The sequence below is a fragment of the Erpetoichthys calabaricus genome, chromosome 2 (assembly GCF_900747795.2).
Source record: "Erpetoichthys calabaricus chromosome 2, fErpCal1.3, whole genome shotgun sequence".
Classification (NCBI taxonomy): domain Eukaryota; kingdom Metazoa; phylum Chordata; class Cladistia; order Polypteriformes; family Polypteridae; genus Erpetoichthys; species Erpetoichthys calabaricus.
In genome coordinates, this window is record NC_041395.2 from 321,242,752 (window position 1) to 321,263,195 (window position 20,444).

At 44.1% G+C, this 20,444-nt stretch overlaps 1 protein-coding gene across 1 annotated transcript in view; it reads left to right on the forward strand.

Moving 5' to 3' along the window:
* tacr2 (tachykinin receptor 2) overlaps positions 1 to 20,444 on the forward strand; it is a 96,886-nt gene that overhangs the window by 67,389 nt on the left and 9,053 nt on the right. Inside the window, exons 2-4 of the mRNA XM_028793097.2 lie at positions 4,422 to 4,616; positions 15,928 to 16,078; positions 18,213 to 18,409. Of these exons, the coding sequence (XP_028648930.2) occupies positions 4,422 to 4,616; positions 15,928 to 16,078; positions 18,213 to 18,409 (543 nt within the window). The remainder of the gene's footprint in view (positions 1 to 4,421; positions 4,617 to 15,927; positions 16,079 to 18,212; positions 18,410 to 20,444) is intronic.

Below are 20,444 nucleotides of genomic sequence, written 5' to 3' on the forward strand. Positions count from 1 at the left end.
AAACGTTCATTATACAGTACTTAAATTTACATCACGTTAAAACGAAATCCGTTAAACATGATGCTGTATGAATGTTTGTCAAGCCAACAAAAAGTATTAGTTATTCTGAAATTTTTGTTACTTCTGTATTCGCTATAACGGGATTTGACCCGCATACTCGTGTCAGCCGCAGAGTGTGACAAACTACAAGATTATTTCTGAGTTTTGATGTTGATTCCAAGATGAATATTGCGCCGCCCACTTGGCACAAGGCAGCGAATCAACATCAACAACATTAAAGTACGATCACCACATGAACAGACACAGACGCACGTACAGTACGCACGTACTCCATAGGTAATTTGGTCGCAGCATGTGTCCCTCAACATCCATCCATCCATTTTCCAACCCGGTGAATCCGAACACAGGGTCACGGGGGTCTGCTGGAGCCAATCCCAGCCAACACAGGGCACAAGGCAGGAACCAATCCCGGGCAGAGTGCCAACCCACCGCAGGACACACACAAACACACCAAGCACACACTAGGGCCAATTTAGAATCGCCAATCCGCCTAACCTGCATGTCTTTGGACTGTGGGAGGAAACCGGAGTGCCCGGAGGAAACCCACGCAGACACGGGGAGAACATGCAAACTCCACGCAGGGAGGACCTGGGAAGTGAACCCAGGTCCCCAGGTCTCCTAACTGCGAGGCAGCAGCACTACCCACTGCGCCACCGTGCCGCCCGTGTCCCTCAATAATTATCAGCAATTTAATAAATTAATTTAGCTTCTTTTGAGGCAGAAATGGTGTATGAAGTGATCAAAGTGAAATAGTTAAGTCAGAAAGTAAAGAAAATAAGACATTAAACCTTTGAACCCTGCACTCCGCAGCGTTTCGGCACTATAACCCTAGCTTCTCCGGAGTGGTGGCTCTGAGGCTAGGGATCTGCACTGGCAATCGGAAGGTTGCCTGTTCGAATCCCGTAAATGCCAAAAGGGACTCTGCTCTGTTGGGCCCTTAAGCAAGGCCCTTAACCTGCAATTGCTAAGCACTTTGAGTAGTGGAGTAGTGAGAAAAGCGCTATATAAATGCAAAAATTATTATTATTTATTTCTCCAGCAATTTACGACTAATATGTTAAACTAAAAATTTTGATTTCTAAAAGTAAAATTTTAATATATGATAATAATATTATAATGAAACACAATGTTATAACAACATATTGATAATATAGAACAAGGTGTATCATTTACAGTTTTGTAGTTTTCATTGTTTTCTACCGTCCATTATAAGGATCTAATGCCCAAACTGCACCTTCATGCTCTATGACAGTGGGGACAGTGACAGGTGGGGAGTTTGAAGTGGGTGGTACACCTGTCACACAGGAACGCAGATGTCTTAAGGTGAGCTCAGGGAGCAAAGAAACTTCCTGTGAAGCAGAAGGGCAAAAGCTCTCTTTGCCTGCTTGTACTTTACTGCGCACACTACTCTTCTGTTTTGAGTTGACCCCATGATAAAGTACAACTGAAATCCTTTCTGTTTTATTCACGAAACCTACGAGAAAAAAAACCAAAATTGACCTAAAGCATAAAATAAAAAATAGCGTGACTTGCGTAAGTAGTGTATCAGCGTAACTAGACAACTGTACGTTATGCGTGTGGTTGAACAGAGCAAACGCTGGTATTCCTGGTTACAACAGCAGAGATGTGTAACAGCCTTTAGAGAATATGCCAGTGCGGCAACGGACTGCAAGATTTCGAGAGCAGAGTGTCCAATCAAGCATCTTGTTGGAGGCAGGAACAACCCCTGGTATGGGCACCAGCTCATCGCTGCTCCGCCTTACCTCCATGTTTGTTATGTGCATTAATGCATTTCATCATGAAAATGATATCAAGTATACATCTTACATCTTAAAGCTGTAATATCATGAATGTAATATATTCTGTGTGGTTATCACAGCCTGCACGCTCCTGTTGGCGTAAGAGAAAGCCCATTTAAGAAGCACATTGCGATTAACGACTGGGTCGGGGAACACACAGAATACAAAGCATTTAACGTGCTACCTTAGTTATGATGGCATCTGAGAAACTCTAGTAAATTAAACATCAATTTTAAGGTGAATTTTATGACATTCTAATTTAATATACACTCTGATGGTGGGCTATGATTTCGGCTTTGACATCTGACCAGTTCTTTTTTTATTTCGAGCACTGTGTGACTTTCTGAACTTGAACGTTTGAGTGTCATTCCATCAAGTTCCTTCTGTTGCTGCCTGAGCCACCAAAAAGTACATTTTTCCTTGTCTCCACCTCAATGAGTAGGACCTGCACTTAGCATTTGGTGAAATTCTTCTTTTTACTTCCTTGTATACAAAGTAGGGAAAGTATTGTAGTCATCTAAAAATCTGTTTCCGAGATTTTGATGAATCTCGACCATTTAGACCTCCCTGACTTTCTTGTATATAAAGTTTAGGGAAAGTATTGGAATCCTCCAAAAATTCCATTTCGAGATTTTGATGACTCTCAATGTTTTAGACCTCCATGAGTCAGAAAATACCATTTTTAGAATTAGATCTGTGTGTCTGTCTGTCTGTGTGCGTATGTAAACACGATAACTTGAGTACGCTTTCACTTTAGTCAACCAAATTTTGCATACGAGTATTAGGTAAAAAACGTAGATTTCTATCAACTTTTCAGCTGTTTCCGGTAACTGGAAGTGGTACTTTTTTATTCATGTAGCTACAGAGTCCGATTTATTCAACTTTACTTTTATAATAATTGTTCAATATATTGTTAATTTGATGTGATTTGTTGTTCAGGGTTCTTTAATGTACATCTCTCTATTATAAAAAAAAATCTTGGAAGGCTTGGAAGGAGACGAGACGTGATTTTCTCTGAGGCACTTTAATGTCCCATGAGACAAGGCAGTGAGACAAAAGGACAGTTGCTGTACAGGCTTTTAAATGTTCGCAGCATGGCAGCAGCAGCAAGCCAACAGCTGATTGAGCAAAGAGGAGGTAAAAAAAATGTATTTGTTTCCCATTGTATCACCGTTTAAAAAGGGGACTGCATCTCCTTAGTGTGCATTCAGCCACGCTCTTCACAACACGAGACATGAGTGGCTGGGACGTTGTGCGCCCCGAAGGGTTGGGGGGGGGGGGAGGGGGGGGTGTAGGGAGTGGGTGAACGAAGCGAGCAGGGGGCAAAAGCCCCTAGTAATATAAAAATATAATCATTGTCTTGTGATTTACTCCCCAAATTTCCATCCCTATATCTGATTATAGGAGAAAGTCTTGGGGAGACCACTCCCGATTTTATTTATACATGCTTTTACCATTTTCTTCTAACAAAACACTCAACTGAAAGAGCTGTTTATATTTATTTACTTATTCAAACATGCAAAATTCTGGGAGGAGTCAGTGTGGGGCAGTAGACGCATGTACATGTGTTACATTTCACGCTGACCGGGATTTAAAGAGCAGAAGTGCATGGATGTTGGCTTACGCATGGTGTTCTGCATCTCAATTTCTTTGTGCATACGCACATTTCCACTTTTGTTCATACGCCATGTTTTAGTGTGAATTCAATGCACGGTGTTATGCATGAGGCCCCAGGTAATGATGATAGATAGGCGGGTCATTAAACCAGTCTTTTGGGTTTATACCACTTCTGGCTCGAAAACTGTCATGCCAAGCTCAAAAGATTAACTTACAGGAAAACAATGTTGAATAATGAGACCCACAGTGACAGGAAGTGAGAGCACAATTGTAAGTCTACCACTCGTCAGGTCTGCTCAGTTTCATCTGAGGGTCTGTTTCAGCAAACTCACAAGTAAAGCCTGAATCAACTCTCTTTGGGGCGGCAGTCCACCACACTGATTTTAAAATCATCAGTCCACCCAACTTGCTATCTGGGAAGAAAATTGCAGGACCTTAAGGAAAGCCAAAGACTGACCCAGGGAGAAGAAACAAACAGGACTGGCATCAGAACCCACGAGTTGTGAGGTCTCAGTGCTAGTTGCTGTGCCACTGTGCCACCCAAAATAGGAAGCCAAAAGAAAAATGAAATAGTAAGTCTCTGTATGTAAATATGAAGGTAAGTAACAGAAACAGCAGGTAGTGGGAACACGGTGGTAAAGATCGGAGGACAAAGGAAGTTATGAGAAACCAGAGAGCATTTTGTGAACAGGACGGCAAGTTGTGGAAATACGAAATGAGATTAGTGAGTCATAAAGACAAAACGATAACGTGTTATATGAAAAGAATGTGAAATTATGTATCCAGAATGAGATAAAAGTAAGAGATTAGGAGAAAGCAATATTAGGTTTGTAATATTAACTGTGAGATGCTCAATTGTTGGAATGAGTCAAAGCTCTCCACTGTCTTTTGCGTTTTTCTTATGACTTCTCTTTTCTGTTTTTCTTTCCTTCTTTCTTTTTCCAGATACATGGCAATTATTCATCCATTAAAACCAAGACTGTCTTCATTTTCCACAAAAGTCGTCATTGGGACAATCTGGCTCGTGGCTTTCAGTCTGGCCTTCCCTCAGTGCTTCTACTCCAAAACTGTTTATTTCCACCCGAGGACAATCTGTATGGTGGACTGGCCGGAGGCTGACGGTGGCAAACACAGATTGATGTGAGTACTGGACAGGAGAGTGGATGTGGTTGCTCCAGTGTCCCCTCAGTGTCCATATTGGCTGCCTGTCCCTGCCTTGTGCATGTTTATGTGTGTGACTTGCAGTCTAAGTATGCTGCTGACCAGGTACTTGCTAAGTTCTCATGAATGTCCCTTCACACATTGAGCTGTCTGTATGATCTCAGGGAGACACAGAGGCCATGAGCATATCCTGGCAGCATCAGCTCCAGGGCTGGATGGGACCCCCATGCCAGCTCACCAGGAGTCAGCACTGGAGAATGAGGCACAGCTTCACTACTATGGGGCCACACTGCCTGTAGACAAGGCGCCAGATGAACTGCTCAGATTGGGCCTCTCTGTGGGAAGTGACAAGTAGCAAGTTTAGGGGCACAAAAGGACTGAGTGGGAATTGAACTGGTGACTCAATGCTTTACATTTCACATTTCAGCTAGAAGAGGCCCACAGTACCTGCAGTAGACAAGTAAGACATTTGAAAGAACACTTGTTACCATAATGTGGCCAGTTTAGGAGATGGTGAGGATTAAGCTGGTGACCCAGTGCTTTATCGCTTCACATTTCAGCCACTAGGTGGCCACACTGTTTACACTCAAGATATTAGATTTTGTGAATACACATTGTGGACGTTAGTGTGCCATGGATTTGCCAAGAGAGATGGTAGGGATTGAACTGGTAAACTGTGAGTCTTGCAGGGCCAAATGTGATTCTAAACAGAAGAGAAGACATGTCTGGAGACAACTTGTGAAAAAGTCTGTAGTGAGCAGCGGAGAAGTCCACCGCTGCAAAGGCTCCGCCCACATCCTTTCTTCCTGTGTATTCTTTTCTTTCCTGTGCATATAATGAATGATCTCAGTCTGTGTGGCAGAAGAGACCTAGCAGGAACTGGCATCCCAACAGGAATGGCCGGAAGTCCCAACCCTGGCCAGGAGGCCATTGTAGCAAATGAACGCTCTGGGGGGCATCCCAGTCAGGATGGTTATCATTCCCTGTCTCAGTTGTGAGGTTAGGAAGAGTGACAGCCACTAGGAACCTGGCCCCTGGTGGTGATGTCACTTCACCATACACTGGGGGGCCACATCCCCTCTTAAAAGTCTCTGTTTGGATACCTAATAGGGTAGCATGGGAGTTGTGGGTCCTTAGGGCTGCCCTAAATTGGTCTATCTATCTATCTATCTATCTATCTATCTATCTATCTATCTATCTATCTATCTATCTATCTATCTATCTATCTATACTATCTATCTATCTATCTATCTAGTCTATCTATCTATCTATCTATCTATCTATCTATCTATTGTAATAAGAGGACAATAAACAATATGAAAATTTGGGGATTCCACCCCGTATACTGTCGGTTTTGCACAAAATAACTAAAACAACGAGCAGTCACAAAGCACTGAGTCATAACCTAGACTGCAAGTTAAGAAAAATGTTCCGGCTTTATAGTTGTAGGAAAGGGAGAGATGTGTCTTCGGGCGGATGTGAGGTCAACAGGGTTGTGAAATGCTGCCAGAAGTGGCAAGAGATTTAGGCGGGTCTGCAGGAGAGGGAGAAGAGGCATTAGTACAATGAATTAACTCCACACTCTGTGTTTTACTTCCACTTAAGCCCTTAGACTGCTTCCCATGCGATGTGTGTGGACACTATCTATCTATCTATCTATCTATCTATCTATCTACTCTATCTATCTATCTATCTATCTATCTATCTATCTATCTATCTATCTATTATCTATCTATGATATAGTGCCTTTAATCTATCTATCTATCTATCTATCCTATCTATCTATCTATCTATCTATCTATCTATCTGTCTGTCTGTCTGTCTGTCTGTCTGTCTGTCTGTCTGTCTGTCTGTCTGTCTGTCTAGATGAGGTTCTGTACAAATCCACATTTCCTCCTGGGGGCTAATAAAGTTTTTTCCATCTAAACACCCACCCCCAATTCCACAAATCTTTGAACTTTAAACTGCTGGGGTTTCACAGAGAAAGCTAAAGAAACTGAACAAAAGACTTGAAACTGAGAGCAAACAAAAGCTAAAATAGCTGTTATGTAATCAGAAGCTCAGTAGCTTTGGGTAAGTCAAGTTTAATTAATAATTTACAGCGTGGTAACGAGCGCGGCGTCAGAAGAGACAGACAGACAGACAGACACAGATACTGCAGCTACTTGGCCCCATGTGTTTCAGAAGTACTTCTAACTGCTGTGATGTGTTTCTGTCATTTCTACTACTGCATCACTATAAGACATAACAACACAAACAGAGTCCAGAGCAGCATTGTGATCTGCGGGTATACAACGTGTTCAAACGCTGTGGCTGTATTCTGGATGGGAAAGCTTGTATTTCCATTTAGACAATTTGAACGAAATAACAGGACAAGGTCAGAGGATTTGGGTCACCTTGAGGCCAACCCTGTATAATTTTAAGCAATACAGAAAAGAAAACACGTGTTATGAAATCAAAAAGTGAGTCTTCCTGACTAGGATGGTTGCTCCTCAGACTTAAGGCATTCTGGGAGGAGGAATGGGGGGTCCGAGCGGAGAAACCCCGGAAGTGACGTCAGATGCAATGGTGTCAATCATTCTTTCTGTAGAGGGGGAAGAAGAGAAGTTGTTAGTGCATAGTGCCACCTCCTGTGTCTGTGGAGAACCAACCTCACCCAGGCCTTTAAGCTGTTTCCCATGTTGCACATGCGTGACAGCAGCACATAATGTTAAGTTCCTTCAGTTACTTGTTTAGACGTGCAGTCAGAAGGTGGATGCTGTGCAGATGCTCGTTTCATTAAGTGGATTTACTGATTCAGGTGTTTTGAGTACTGAAGTCTGTGTCTCCTGAGGCTCTTCGTTATCCGCTCCCTTTAGGCAGTCACTTTGAGGGGAACGCATAGTTTCCTTTGAATGCATAGTTTGCAGTTCATATTTTTACTGACATGATTGCCAGTTCTTTCAACTTTTCATCAAACTCCTAATCGTCATAACTGAATGACAGAGAGCACACAGCACCTGTGATGAGGTATCAGTCATGTTTACTATTCATCCATTGATGCCCTTGAATGCCAGTGTGTACCCTGATGTTATAGAAAGGCTTGTCCCAGCATCATATTATTTTTAATAGGTGCCTTGTGCCCTCTGACATGCGACTCACATTTACAAGTCTAACAGGGTTTTCTTTGGAGAGTTTGACTGTAGATGGTTCATCATAAACAGAAGCATATCATCTGTCAGACCAGCCTGAACGAGAGCTCTTTGCAGTTCAAAATCACGCTGCCCTCTTGAAGCGTTGGATTGGGTTTAAAAATGTGACACTCGGTAAGCCATCTAATTGTCCCCACCCACTTTTAAGCACAATTCACTCATGCTGGTCTCCAGATGTGTATATTACACGTTTGGCTTCAGTAATACTAATATATTATAAAGTCTCACATTTCAGCCACACTACTTAAGATAAATTCAATATTTTGTGACATCCAGCTGTGCTGGAAAAAGTCCAGAGAACAAGGGAGACTGCCAAGTAGCATTTTGGGGGAGATAGAGCCAACTCCCTGTGCCCTTCCTTTAAGGAGGCGTCCTGGCTGGATAAGATGCCGGCTGTCCCTCACAATGTATATAATTGGAATGCAGCAATGCAAACAGAAAACAAGCAATACTGCAAAAACATGAACTGTTTTCAAAATGGCCGAACCTCCTGTCATAAACCCTTCTGGCAGGAAGAGACGGGTCCAGGTGAATGGACACCGGAAGTGACATCAAAGACTGTACAGCTGTCAATCATCCAGTCTGCAGAGTGAGGAAGAGGAAAGGCATTAGAACACAGCGCCAACAACAGGAGCGGGGTGTAATTACAATCACCAGAGCCAAAGCTGTCCTCTTTACACATGTGCCTGACAATCCTCTTTAATAAAACCCCTGTGTGCGTCCATGTGTCCGTATGTGTGTCTTCTGGTAAAGTGCGCATGCGCGAGGCACTCTTTAATAAAGGGCATCATTGCTGGGGAGAGTGCTGATCGGGTACTCGCAGCCGCGCACATAAAATCCGTTGCTGGGGAGACGCCACACATACAATAATCAGCTGCACGCCAGCACAGATTAAAATACTTGCTGGGGAACTGCACAGTACTTGCTGGAGAGACGTCACAGCCAGCTAAAATAAAGAGAGGCAGGATAGGAGATCTTCAGACAGCACAACACATCAATCAACAGTCACAGAGGAGAGCATAAATGTAATATTAATTATACTTACTGTATTGTCATATACATTTCTATTTTATTTTTATTATTATTTTACTTTAGGTTTCTTGCAAAAACATTTTTTACAAAAAAAATTAAGACACGAAACAGAATGAGGTCAAGGTCCCTTGCCATTTAATATAGACTGTTCCTACTAATGTTTATGCACTACTGTTCTAGCGCATGTTATTGTAACGGGCTTAATGTCTAATATAGATATGAAATAGAATGTCTGTCTGTCTCCTATACAGTCCTACACCCTTTAACTGATCTGGACCAAATTTTGCATAATTGCTCTCTATGACCATATGGACAAGATAGACTACTTTGGAACCTAAAATTTGGACCCTGGAGGTCTCAGTGGTTTTTTTCCCTCTGTGCTTGCACACCAGAGCAAATGAAACATCTGAACAAACTGAAGCCTGACTAGCAGACAGAATGAGCAGAGCTTAACATTCCTTACTAGGGCAATGCCAATTGCTGCTTCTATCAACTGTAACATAAAATGGAGTATTGCGCACTTTCGCAAGGGGGTGTTGGGTGAGATTTGAACAATAGTGAGCTAAGAAGACATGCCAGACGTGACAGCATTCATGGCTACAACCCAGCCAGGATTTACCACAATTCTGGAATCCAATCGGACTTAAAAAGAGCAAAATCTCGACTGGGTAGAGCAGTGACATTGATAGAGAGGCAGTGACAGATGGGACAGCCAGCAATGACACGAGGGTCACCCTTTAGAAAACACACAAACCTTTGCTTTCTTTCCTTAACCCAATCTATGGCTAGACCAGGGCCACGGCGGGCATTTCTGCTAGTCACTGCCGGGCACCCTTTCAGTTCTCTGGATTGTTTGCCCTGGTGTTTACCTGACTCGTCTTCCTCATTATTAGGATACAATTAAAGGAGCAAACTCGATTCAATAAGGTGGATGACAAAAGAGAGTTAAGCATTAAAAGCTACAACTTTTCTACATTTCTTATTGCAAATTTCACACTACTGTGTTTTAAAGTGTAGAAAACGAGAAGAAAAAAAAGAAAATCTAATTAAACAAACAGGTCATCTGGTGAATTTGGGGTAAAAATGACTCGTTGACTGAGACACACCAGCTGGAACAAAAATCTGAAGCCAAAATGAGACCCCCAGGGTTGAACTTGAGAACCACTGCTGTGACATGAACTGTTGGTGCCCTCTACTGGGCACTCTAATTTATTTATTTTTTTAATTTTGTCCAAATTGTTTTATATGAAGACTTGAAGTACACTTTCCAAATTGATTTTATTTATTTTCATTGAAGGTCCATATGGGTGGCTTCTATTCAATATTAAGCTAGGGGGGCACACTGAGCCATTTGCTCACCTCAGTCTGTAATGGGTTCCAAAAATAAGAACAGATGATGTCATGGAAGGTGCTAGAATGAGGGACAGGTTAGGCATTCTGTAAGCGGGTGGGCCTGAATACGATAAGTAAGTCGGGGTGTGTCCGGGGTGGAGGTCTTCAAACAGTCTCCTCTCTGGCTGTATAAGGAGATATTGAGGGGAGTCTCTCTGAGTTGCACAAGGAGGAATACATAATATGAGGGGGCATTCAATAGTTTATCTACTTAAGTAGGAAACAAAAAAGCTTACAAAAAATGTTTTTATTTTTCAGTGTAGTCCCCTGATAGCTCCATACACTTCATCCACTTTTCCTGCAATCACTTTAACCCCTTTGAAAAAAAAAATCTTCTGTTTGACCTTTAAACCAGAACGTCACAGCTGCCTTGACGTTGTCACCCCTTGAAACCCACCATCCATGGAGAGATTTCTGCAAAACATGGAACAGGGAATCATCTGAGGGAACCTGGTTAGGACTGTAGAATGGAGGGTTCAGCTGCTGGGACCTCCTTTCTTGAATGTTAGCCTGTGATTGACGTGACATGTGAACCAGCACATTACCGTGAAGAAGCAGCACGCCTACTGTGACTTTTCCTCGTCTTTTCTCCTTGATTGACTTGATTGTGTTGGCGTAACTCTCCCCGGTAATGGTTGTCTTGAACTCCAGAAGCAAAAGTCCTTCGATATCCCAGAAGACAGTTGCCATGAATTTGCCTGCAGATTTTTCTGTCTTGAACTTTTCTGGGGAGGGGGATGACTTGAGCTTCCACTGCATTGTTTCCATTTTGGTCTCGGGAATCTATGTGATAGACCCAAGTCTCATCTCCAGTCACCAATAGATAAAAAAAATATTCATTTGGTCTTCACGGAGCATCTCCAAAGGTCTTCTGACGGCACTGGAGCCTCATGGCCTTCTGACTATGGCATCATCATTCTTGGTGCCCATCTTGCACTGACCTTTGACATGCCCAACATTTCATGAATTATTTTCCAAATTGTACCTGCCAAGATGGCCATTTCTTCAGCTATTCGGGAAACCTTAAGTCGTCTGTCTGACAAAATTAAATACTCGACTTTCTGGCACACTTCAGCCATCCAGTGTGAGGGTCATCTTCAATGGACTCTGCACCCCACTTAAAACTGCTTGCTCCAACATTTTACTTTGTAGGATGATGGGACAGACTCACCATAAGTCATGCGCTCATGGATCTCCTTTGGTTTTTTCCCTTATTTTGTGAGAAATTTTATCACTGAACTTTGCTCCAAATCAAGCATTTTCTTACTTGATTCGCACGAGGACTCTCCTGATCTCCCATCTCTTGGAATGTTAGACTCACACTAAGCCACAATGAGACATGGTTTTCAACATGCTTGCTACTTTCTTTCATACTCAGGTAGATAAATTATTCAACACCCCTCGTATGTTGCTCGCTGTTCTTGAATTTTAAGAATAGATAAAAGAAAGTTTTAACACGGCATGGTGGCGCAGTGGGTAGCGCTGCTGCCTCGCAGTTGGGAGACCTAGGGACCTGGGTTCGCTTCCCAGGTCCTCCCTGCGTGGAGTTTGCATGTTCTCCCCGTGTCTGCGTGGGTTTCCTCCGGGCGCTCCGGTTTCCTCCCACAGTCCAAAGACATGCAGGTTAGGTGGATTGGCGATTCTAAATTGGCCCTAGTGTGTGCTTGGTGTGTGGGTGTGTTTGTGTGTGTCCTGCGGTGGGTTGGCACCCTGCCCGGGATTGGTTCCTGCCTTGTGCCCTGTGTTGGCTGGGATTGGCTCCAGCAGACACCTGTGACCCTGTGTTCGGATTCAGCAGGTTGGAAAATGGATGGATGGATGGAAGTTTTAACAAGTTGGAAGTGAGATCATTACAGATGATTAATAGATTTGTGAAATACCAGTGGGCTTTAAAAGGATTCCTGTGGCATACAATAACACAGATTAAGTTCAGGTTTTCTTGATCTGTTTTATCCTGCTAGATAGTCTACAAATTATTAGAATTTCTATTTTTTTCTATATTAGGGAACTTGTCAAAACTCAAAGACTTGACTTCACATGCGAACAACCCTTCCCAGAATGATTACTTTTTGTTGTTGTCGAACCCAGTTAAGTGCCATTAAAGAAGCAGTACGATTAAGAGTGTAAGGGTGCCCACCTAAGCGATTGATTGTCCTTTCGCACTTAAGAGGTTGTCTGCAGTACTTTTGCTCATCGCGTTTTGGCCAGTGTTTCTACGTTTCGTTGGAGAGGTGACTCCCTGTAAAATACTGTGTAACCCACTACCATTATAAACAATAGTGAGTTTAAGGACTGGTTTAGGTGAGACGGGTCCTGCTGCAGACCTCCGTGATTCAGTAGCTCCACTAGACAGCCAATCAGATTGCAGGTTTTTGTCACCTGGTTGACTCAACTTGAGTCAGATAACCTCCCCCAACCCTAATCTTAACCACAGTGTAGCCATCTGTTCTCACTGACGTATAATATAAAGTGACAGCCTCCTCAATGGAGTGGAGCTCTGAAGGTGCGCAGCTGGAGTCTGTTGGGTTTAAGGAGTGTTATATCAGAAATAGCATTTCACACACATATAATACTTAACTACTTTTTATTAACATCCACACCAACAACAAAATACTTCCATTTTCCTCCTACAACCCCCCCTCCCCTTTTTTTTTAAATGAAGGCCTAGATGGTAACATAGTCCTTAAGCCAGGAGGGAGGTCTTTTGTGCCTAAATGAACGTGAAACCTCTGTGGAAACCCGTGGGAGCGATTGAGGAGCAGCCATTCCATTTCAAGCCAATGTTATGGGCTCCCATGCCATCAGGCTATGCATCTTTGATGAAGCTGACTAGGTGGTGTGACTTTTTTCAGGCCATTTGCGTGACACCTAGAACCATCTTGGAGAAGAAAAGTAGCTGGATCAAGTTGCTGAGTAACGTGCAATGGATTTGACCAATGGGGTCTCATCTTGTTGGATATGGCAAAGCAAGCCTCACGCACACCCGGTCTTGTTCCTTTATTAACTTGTCTTGTAGTGTCCCGAACTTGCTGTGTTGCACAAGCTCATGCAACGCTGAAACATACTGTATGATTGACTCACCCGGCTGCTGAGCACACTGATGAAACTGGAAACGGCTGAGGAGGACGCTCTGGGTTGGGCCGAAATGGCCATCCAGTTCTGCCACCGCAGCTGCAAGAGACTCATCAATCGGTTGCAAGGTAAAAAAAATGCGCTGTCCTTCCGCTCCCAAACAGTGTAAAAGAAGTGCCCTGTTCCTTGCTATCTCAACGATCAACGTTATCCAACCTGGCCGCCAACAGGTACATCTCGAACGAACGATACCAGCGGCTCCAGGGAAACAGCGGTTCACCAGGTACTGGCAAGAAAGAAACTGGAGGAGGTAAGCCAAACTATCCCATCCTCGTCACCAAACTGTTGTATCAGAAATAGCGGTTCACACATGTATAATGTTTAACTACTTTATATTAACATCCATACCAACAACAAATACTTCCATTTTCCTCCTACATCCTCTCACATCCGCTTCTGCACAGACATCACTGGCAGCTCCTCAGAACCGTTTCTTTGCGATGATGAAGAGGTAGGGGCCTTGGAAGAAAAGGGAAAAAGTGAGATGGGTCTAACAGTAGCCTGCAATGCTTATGACATGGGCCAGGTAACATCCACAACATTTGTCATGAAATACCCCTTGAGTCTCATAACCCTCTCACGATCTCTAATCTTAATCACAGAGTAACAGGGCACATGATTGGTGTTTCGTGACTGTCACAGTGGGCGTTTCATGATGTTGGGGTGTTATATGACTCACTTCATAGCTACTATGGTCTGCAATTACATTCTACTGCAAAAAACACAAGACTCTGAGTGACCTCCTTCACCCCATGGAGGAGCAATTCTGCTGTCCAGTCCGCACACCACTATGTGCCCAGTCCGCACACCAGCAGCGCACCTTTGAAAAGTACGGCGCTCAACCTGGAAATCCTTTGGAGTGGCGCTACATAAAGTAGAGAGCTCAATCCTCACAACTGGATCTTTGTATGACCCTCAAAGAGTCACATTAAGTGTTGATTTACTCTATGGAATGGGGTCAGCTTTTAAACAGAGAGAGTTGTTGGAAGCATGCACTGATTAGAGCGTGTTGCTGCACCCACCGCATGTTGAACCACTCAATTTGGCACCCGAGTGCAGCTGTGCAGCTGGTGACACCTCAACACCAGGTGGATCCACTGGAACAGTGTGAGGTTTTTTTACAGTGGCTGGAGTGCCAATCCTGCCACCAACCCCCAAGTTTTTCCTGCAAATTGGAGAACCTGCTTGCAGATTAATGTCATACCTGGGAAAGTACCCCTCATGAGAAGGATTTAGGAGTCTTGGTGGACTCGACACTAGCAACTGCCAGACAGTGTTCAGAAGCCAATAAGAAGGCCAACAGAATGTCAGGTTATATAGCACCTTGATGTGTGGATTACAAGTCACAGGAGGTTCTGCTCAAGCTTTATAACACACTGGTGAGGCCTCATCTGGAGTACTGTGTGCAGTTTTGGACAAAGCAGTGCTAGAAAAAGTCCAGAGAAGAGCAACTAGGCTGAGTCCAGTGCTACAGGGGATGAATTAGGAGGGAAGATTAAAAGAGCTGAGCCTTTACAGTTTAAACAAAAGAAGACTAAGAGGTGACCTGATTGATGTGTTTAAAATTATGAAGGGAATCAGTCTAGTGGATCGAGGCTGTGACTTTAAAATGAGTTCATCAAGAATATGAGGACACAGTTGGAAACTTGTAAGGGTAATTGGTGAGCATGCATTAGGAGGTTTGACAAAATCCAAAAAGAACTGTGCCCTCGGCACGTAGCAAGGGAGGCTTTTCCCAGCCTATATAAAGGTAATCTAGCAGGAGTTCTGTCTCCATTGGCGTCCTGGTTATAAATGAATGCCTCCTTCCGGGAACTGCCTGTCCCGGGTTGAAGGGGTGGAGCCTTCGCTGGGTACTGTGGGCGGAGCTAACCAACATCCTCCTGGAACTGTGGTGGAGAGAGAAACAGTGGTTAGCATCAGTGCCTCCTTTCGTCCCAGGGTGGTATTGCTCACCTTCTCAGAGCCTTTTAGGTGGTCCCCTGGTGTCCATGTGTGGCAAGAATTTATGAAATGATCACACGGGTCTTGATCTCTGACATCTTATGACCTCTGCTGCTATCATTGTCTCTCCTGGTCCCTCAGATAAGCCGTATTTATGCTAAAGTGCACATTTGGGGTTCCGTGACATGTGACTTTGCACTAATCTGATTGGCTGCCTGTCCTTATGATGCTTTCCTTTCCCCAGCTATAAACTAATTGAAACAGCTTATGATCCATCCTTATTTTCTGTTCTCAGTTTATAAACTAATTGAAATGGCTGCCTTAAGGTTATAAACTACTATTGTGTTACAGAGAGAAACACGTCCAACGTGAATTGCCTCTGTAGCCAAATTGCCTCTATGAGTCTTGTAAATTCAGTTCATCCTGGTTCATTTGAGCAAAAATTAAAACTTAATATAAGCAGCCTGTAATTTAAAGAACGGAGGATTTACCACTCCAGGATAGCCATGCTTAAATTGTATAACTGCTTTTTTAAATCATGAGTTTCTACGCACGCTGGCTCAGGTTTTCATCAAGTGAGCTCTTCTGTGTCATTGCAGATATCACATCACTCTGATCGTCTTAAATTACCTGCTGCCCCTGATGGTTATGCTGGTGACATACAGCATTGTGGGAGTGACGCTATGGGGCAGCGAAATCCCCGGGGACTCGTCTGAACACTACCAAAACCAGATACAAGCCAAGCGGAAGGTGAGTAGATGGTGTGCAGTGAGCGAAGAAGCGTGCAGTCTTTATTCTGTATAGCGCCTTTCTGTAGTGAGCCCATACTGTACCTAAGGTCTACTGTACACCTGAATAGCAGCAAGCTTACTGCCTGCTGACACAGAGGCAGTGGGGTCACACAGTGGTGGGATATTGAATTGTCAGGCTGCCTTACAGACCCATCTCTTAACCACTAAGCCAAATCCAGCTACTAACACAGTGGTGGCCATTAGCGAGGTCACTTCACCTGCCTGTGCTCAACTGGGATATCCACCTTAACTCGATTACCTGTGTGCATGTAAACACATTGACTGCGTCAGGAAGCTTGTGCTTTACAAAGTCCATCACCTTAGCTGGCTGACCACCATGCCGTGCCTGACTGAGCCTTACAAGCTGTTAGTTGGCAGCAGGGAATTACAGGATTGAATTATTGGAGCTCTGCTGGTAAAGGTAGACAGGCAGGCACCTGGCGCTGTAACTGTGTCTCAATGGGGCAGAACTGCCAGACATCGTCTGAGGAGAAACTGCAACCTGTCAGCCCCGACCCTGGCAATACAGTGAATGATTTGTCCCCTAAAAGTCAACATTATTAAATGTCCATCTTATGACAGGTCATATTGAGGGGCACAACCTAATGTCAGGCCATATTAACTCTTTTAGGAGCATGCGTCGCGTCATGTGAAGTATAAACCTGGCCTAAGTGTCCCGGCCACTTTCAGTTGTGACAAGTGTTGCCAGGATCGGCTCCAGATCCATTCCATCAGGTAATGGGAACAAGTGAGTTCTGAAACTGGATGGCTACGGGTGTCAATATGTCTCTCATTCCAAAGATTTATTGAGTTGTGTCACAACACACCAGCAACTGCAGGTGTGCTGCTGACTGCGACCAGGGTGCAATCGTATATACAGTGAAAAAAGAAGAAATAAAATAAAATAAAATAAAATATAAAGGCCAAAAAAAAATATAGGCTCTGTTGCAGCCCAACTTCTAAACAAAACCAATAAGACTCCCTCAAAAAAAAAAATATATACCCAGAACCCGCCAACCACTGAGCCACACAATCTCTCTATACTGTGCTCTCAGATTTTCAACACTCTCGTCTACCACTTCTCTGCAGTTCGGTTTTCACCCGCTCCTCCTGTCTATTCAGCCTTAAATAACCTAAAACCAGCCCATCTAATGATACACTTCATCAAAGTATCTCCATTCTTATCTTTTGGGGATACAATCACTTTATCCAAATCCCAACAGTGACGAAAACAAAATCAAAACTGATGTTAGCACCCTTAACAGATACTTTTATTGTATTAACAACCCTCAAATCACAAGACATCAATAATAAACCCAAACTTTCCCATTAAAACAAACCTGACACTCATGGCACCCCCTCCTAATACTCGATCTTCTACCTACCCACACGGTCTCGCGTTACAGTACGGACAGTGCCCCGCATTTAAAGCTGACGATGGCTCTGCGCGCGCCTGTCCAAATCGCAAAGCAAATCCCAGCAAACATAACAGAACAAAAAAAAACAGAACAATGTGCACAATGCCCTCCATGATGGTACGTTTAATAAAACTCTTCATTCTCTTTTTCTTCTTTTTTTTCCCTTCCTTTTCTTATAACCCTCTTCTAGCGAAAAAGGTGAATGCGCGTCCCCAAAGCATACGCTGGCTTCTATTACCACCATGTCCATGGCACCGGGAGGCTTGTTACCCGTGTCTCCATGAGACTCATGGTCTCACAAGTTGTCGTTATTTTCAAGGTTCCATCACCCCTAACCCTAACCCTACACCTAACTACAAAACAAGTAGTCGTGGAAAAAAGTCAGCTGACCAAGCAGATTTCAGATCTGCTAAAGGGAGGATCATAGGGAATGTCCTTTATCTGCAGGTCTTGGCTGGGACCCCCTCTTTGTGCTGTCACCCCTTTGTGAAAAGCAGCAGACCGAGAATGAAATTTTGTTGGCCTTCACCTGGTGCTTGCTGCTCCCGACCACTCAAGCATCCTGATCTGCTCTGCTCTTCAGATGTATTGATTCATCCCAGCAGGGGTGTGTGTGTGTATGCGTGTGTGCATGCTCCTCAAGTGACATCCTCTCCTGATTTTCATCTTGTTCAGGTTGTTAAGATGATGATCATTGTCGTTGTGACATTTGCCATGTGCTGGCTGCCCTACAACCTCTACTTCATTCTGGGAAGCTTCAATGAAGAGATCTATAAGCAGACGTACATCCAGCAAGTCTACCTGGCCGTCTTCTGGCTGGCCATGAGCTCCACCATGTACAACCCCATCATCTACTGCTGCCTCAACCAGAGGTGAGTTCAGAAGTCCACGACATGGGGGCTTTACAGTATTGTCTACCCTGCTTTTATTGGGCCTGTCGGTGTGTGTGGTGTGAAGAATGAACTGACATCCCAGTTGGGATAAACCTGTCTGGCCAGGAGACGATTTTCAAGGAAGGTCATTGAACGGGGTCAATGAGGGGGGATCAGAGAAATTCCCCTACCATACCAGAATGTGGACGTGGGAGGATGCAGCTGCAGCAATTACACCAGGGCTGGCATCCCAGCAGCCCCTTAGGGACACCCTGGTCGGGCCTGAAAGGCTGGAAGGACAGAACAATGAATGACTGTCTGCAATGATCACAGCATCCCCCATACACTGGGTGGAAGCATACCATCTGGGGAGTTTTGGTATGGATGCCTGCAGGGCAGCATGGGGCTGCCTTCTCATGTTCTGTGGGGACCACCAGGGGGAGCTGTTGATTATTGGCTGCACAAGGACCAATGTGCTCCTGCATGGCCTGGAAGTGCTTCCCGGAAGTCAGGTGTTAATAGAAAGCTCTCCACTTGGCACAAGGAGTCTGAGTTGGTGAAAGAGTCAAGAGAAGCTCACCTGGCAGGAGTGGAGGAGTCAAGGGAAGGAACAGATAGAAAAGAAAAGAGTCATTGGTTATTTCTAAGAGGAGAACTGCTCCACTAAAGGGGCCATGTAATAAGGTATTTGTTTAAGAAAGGACTTTATTTTAACCTGGGTCTGTGTTGGCAGCAATTGTGCCAAGGGTTTGGGGCTCTGGTGTGCCCCCTAGTAGCCACAATGGGGAGGGGAGGCTGTTGGGGTGCGCATGTCCTGCGTTTGCTGTGCTGAACTTCTGAAAATCTGTCCTAAGGATATTTTTTAAGTTTTAGGTTTACTGGACCCTGGCCTTGAAAGCTGTCACATCTTCAGATTTCATTTTGACTTCTGATCACAAAATAAGCACCTCAAGTTAAAACTTTCAATCTCGGTTTATCTTTATTTTTTTATGTATCTTTATTTCCAAAAAACAACCTCATCACAAGGGGATGTTTTCATGAGATATACAGATAATGGTTCCTGGGCTGTGGAGCTGGCACAGAAGCCACTGAGTACAGGTGGCGCAGTGGTAGTGCTGCTTGCTTTGCAGTAAGGCGACTGTGGAAGATTGTGGGTTTGCTTCCTGGTTCCTCCCTGTGTGGATAGCGCTTTGAGTACTGAGAAAAGCGCTATATAAATGTAATGAATTATTATTATTATTATTGAGTAGAGCCAAAAGAGCCCACGGCTTACCAACTGGTGCACCTGATGGCACAGTCTCATGTGCGGACAAATCGTTTTTATGACCCTTGTGTTTTGTAAGGTCAGTCAGTCATTGTCTAACTTAGTCATTGCTTAGTCCTGAACAGGGTCACAGGGGTCTGCTGGAGCCTTTTTCTGCTAGCACAGGGCACAAGGCAGGAACAAACCACTGGGGGGTGAACACACACACACGCACACACATGCACACACACGCACACACACACACACAATTTAATATCGCCAGTCCACCTAAACAGCATGTCTTTGGACTGTGGGAGGAAACTGGAGCACCTGGAGGAAACCCACACAGACACGAGGAGAACATGCTAACTCCACAAAGGGTGTCCTTACTGCAAGGCAGCAGTGCTACCACTGTGCCACCTTGCCATCCCTGAAGGTGCTATATACAATTAAAGATTCTGATAGATTTTTATTACAGGTACACACACACACACGAGAGATGACACACAGCCACTAAACACAGTCCTGGAGGAGATTTACCAGCATTTACATGGAGAAGTCAAGCAAAATGACACTTTTGATTGGCTAACTGAACAGATTACAATGAGCAAGCCTACTTCAGACAAGATAAGAAGGGGCCTGAGTTGCCTCGAGATCTCGCATATTGTAATCAGTTCAGTTAGCTAATCAAAGGTGTCATTCTGCTTGACTTCTCGTTCCATCCATAATGGCTGACACAATACAACACCCTACTGCTACAACATTTACAAGCTAATTTGACTCGTGTCAAGG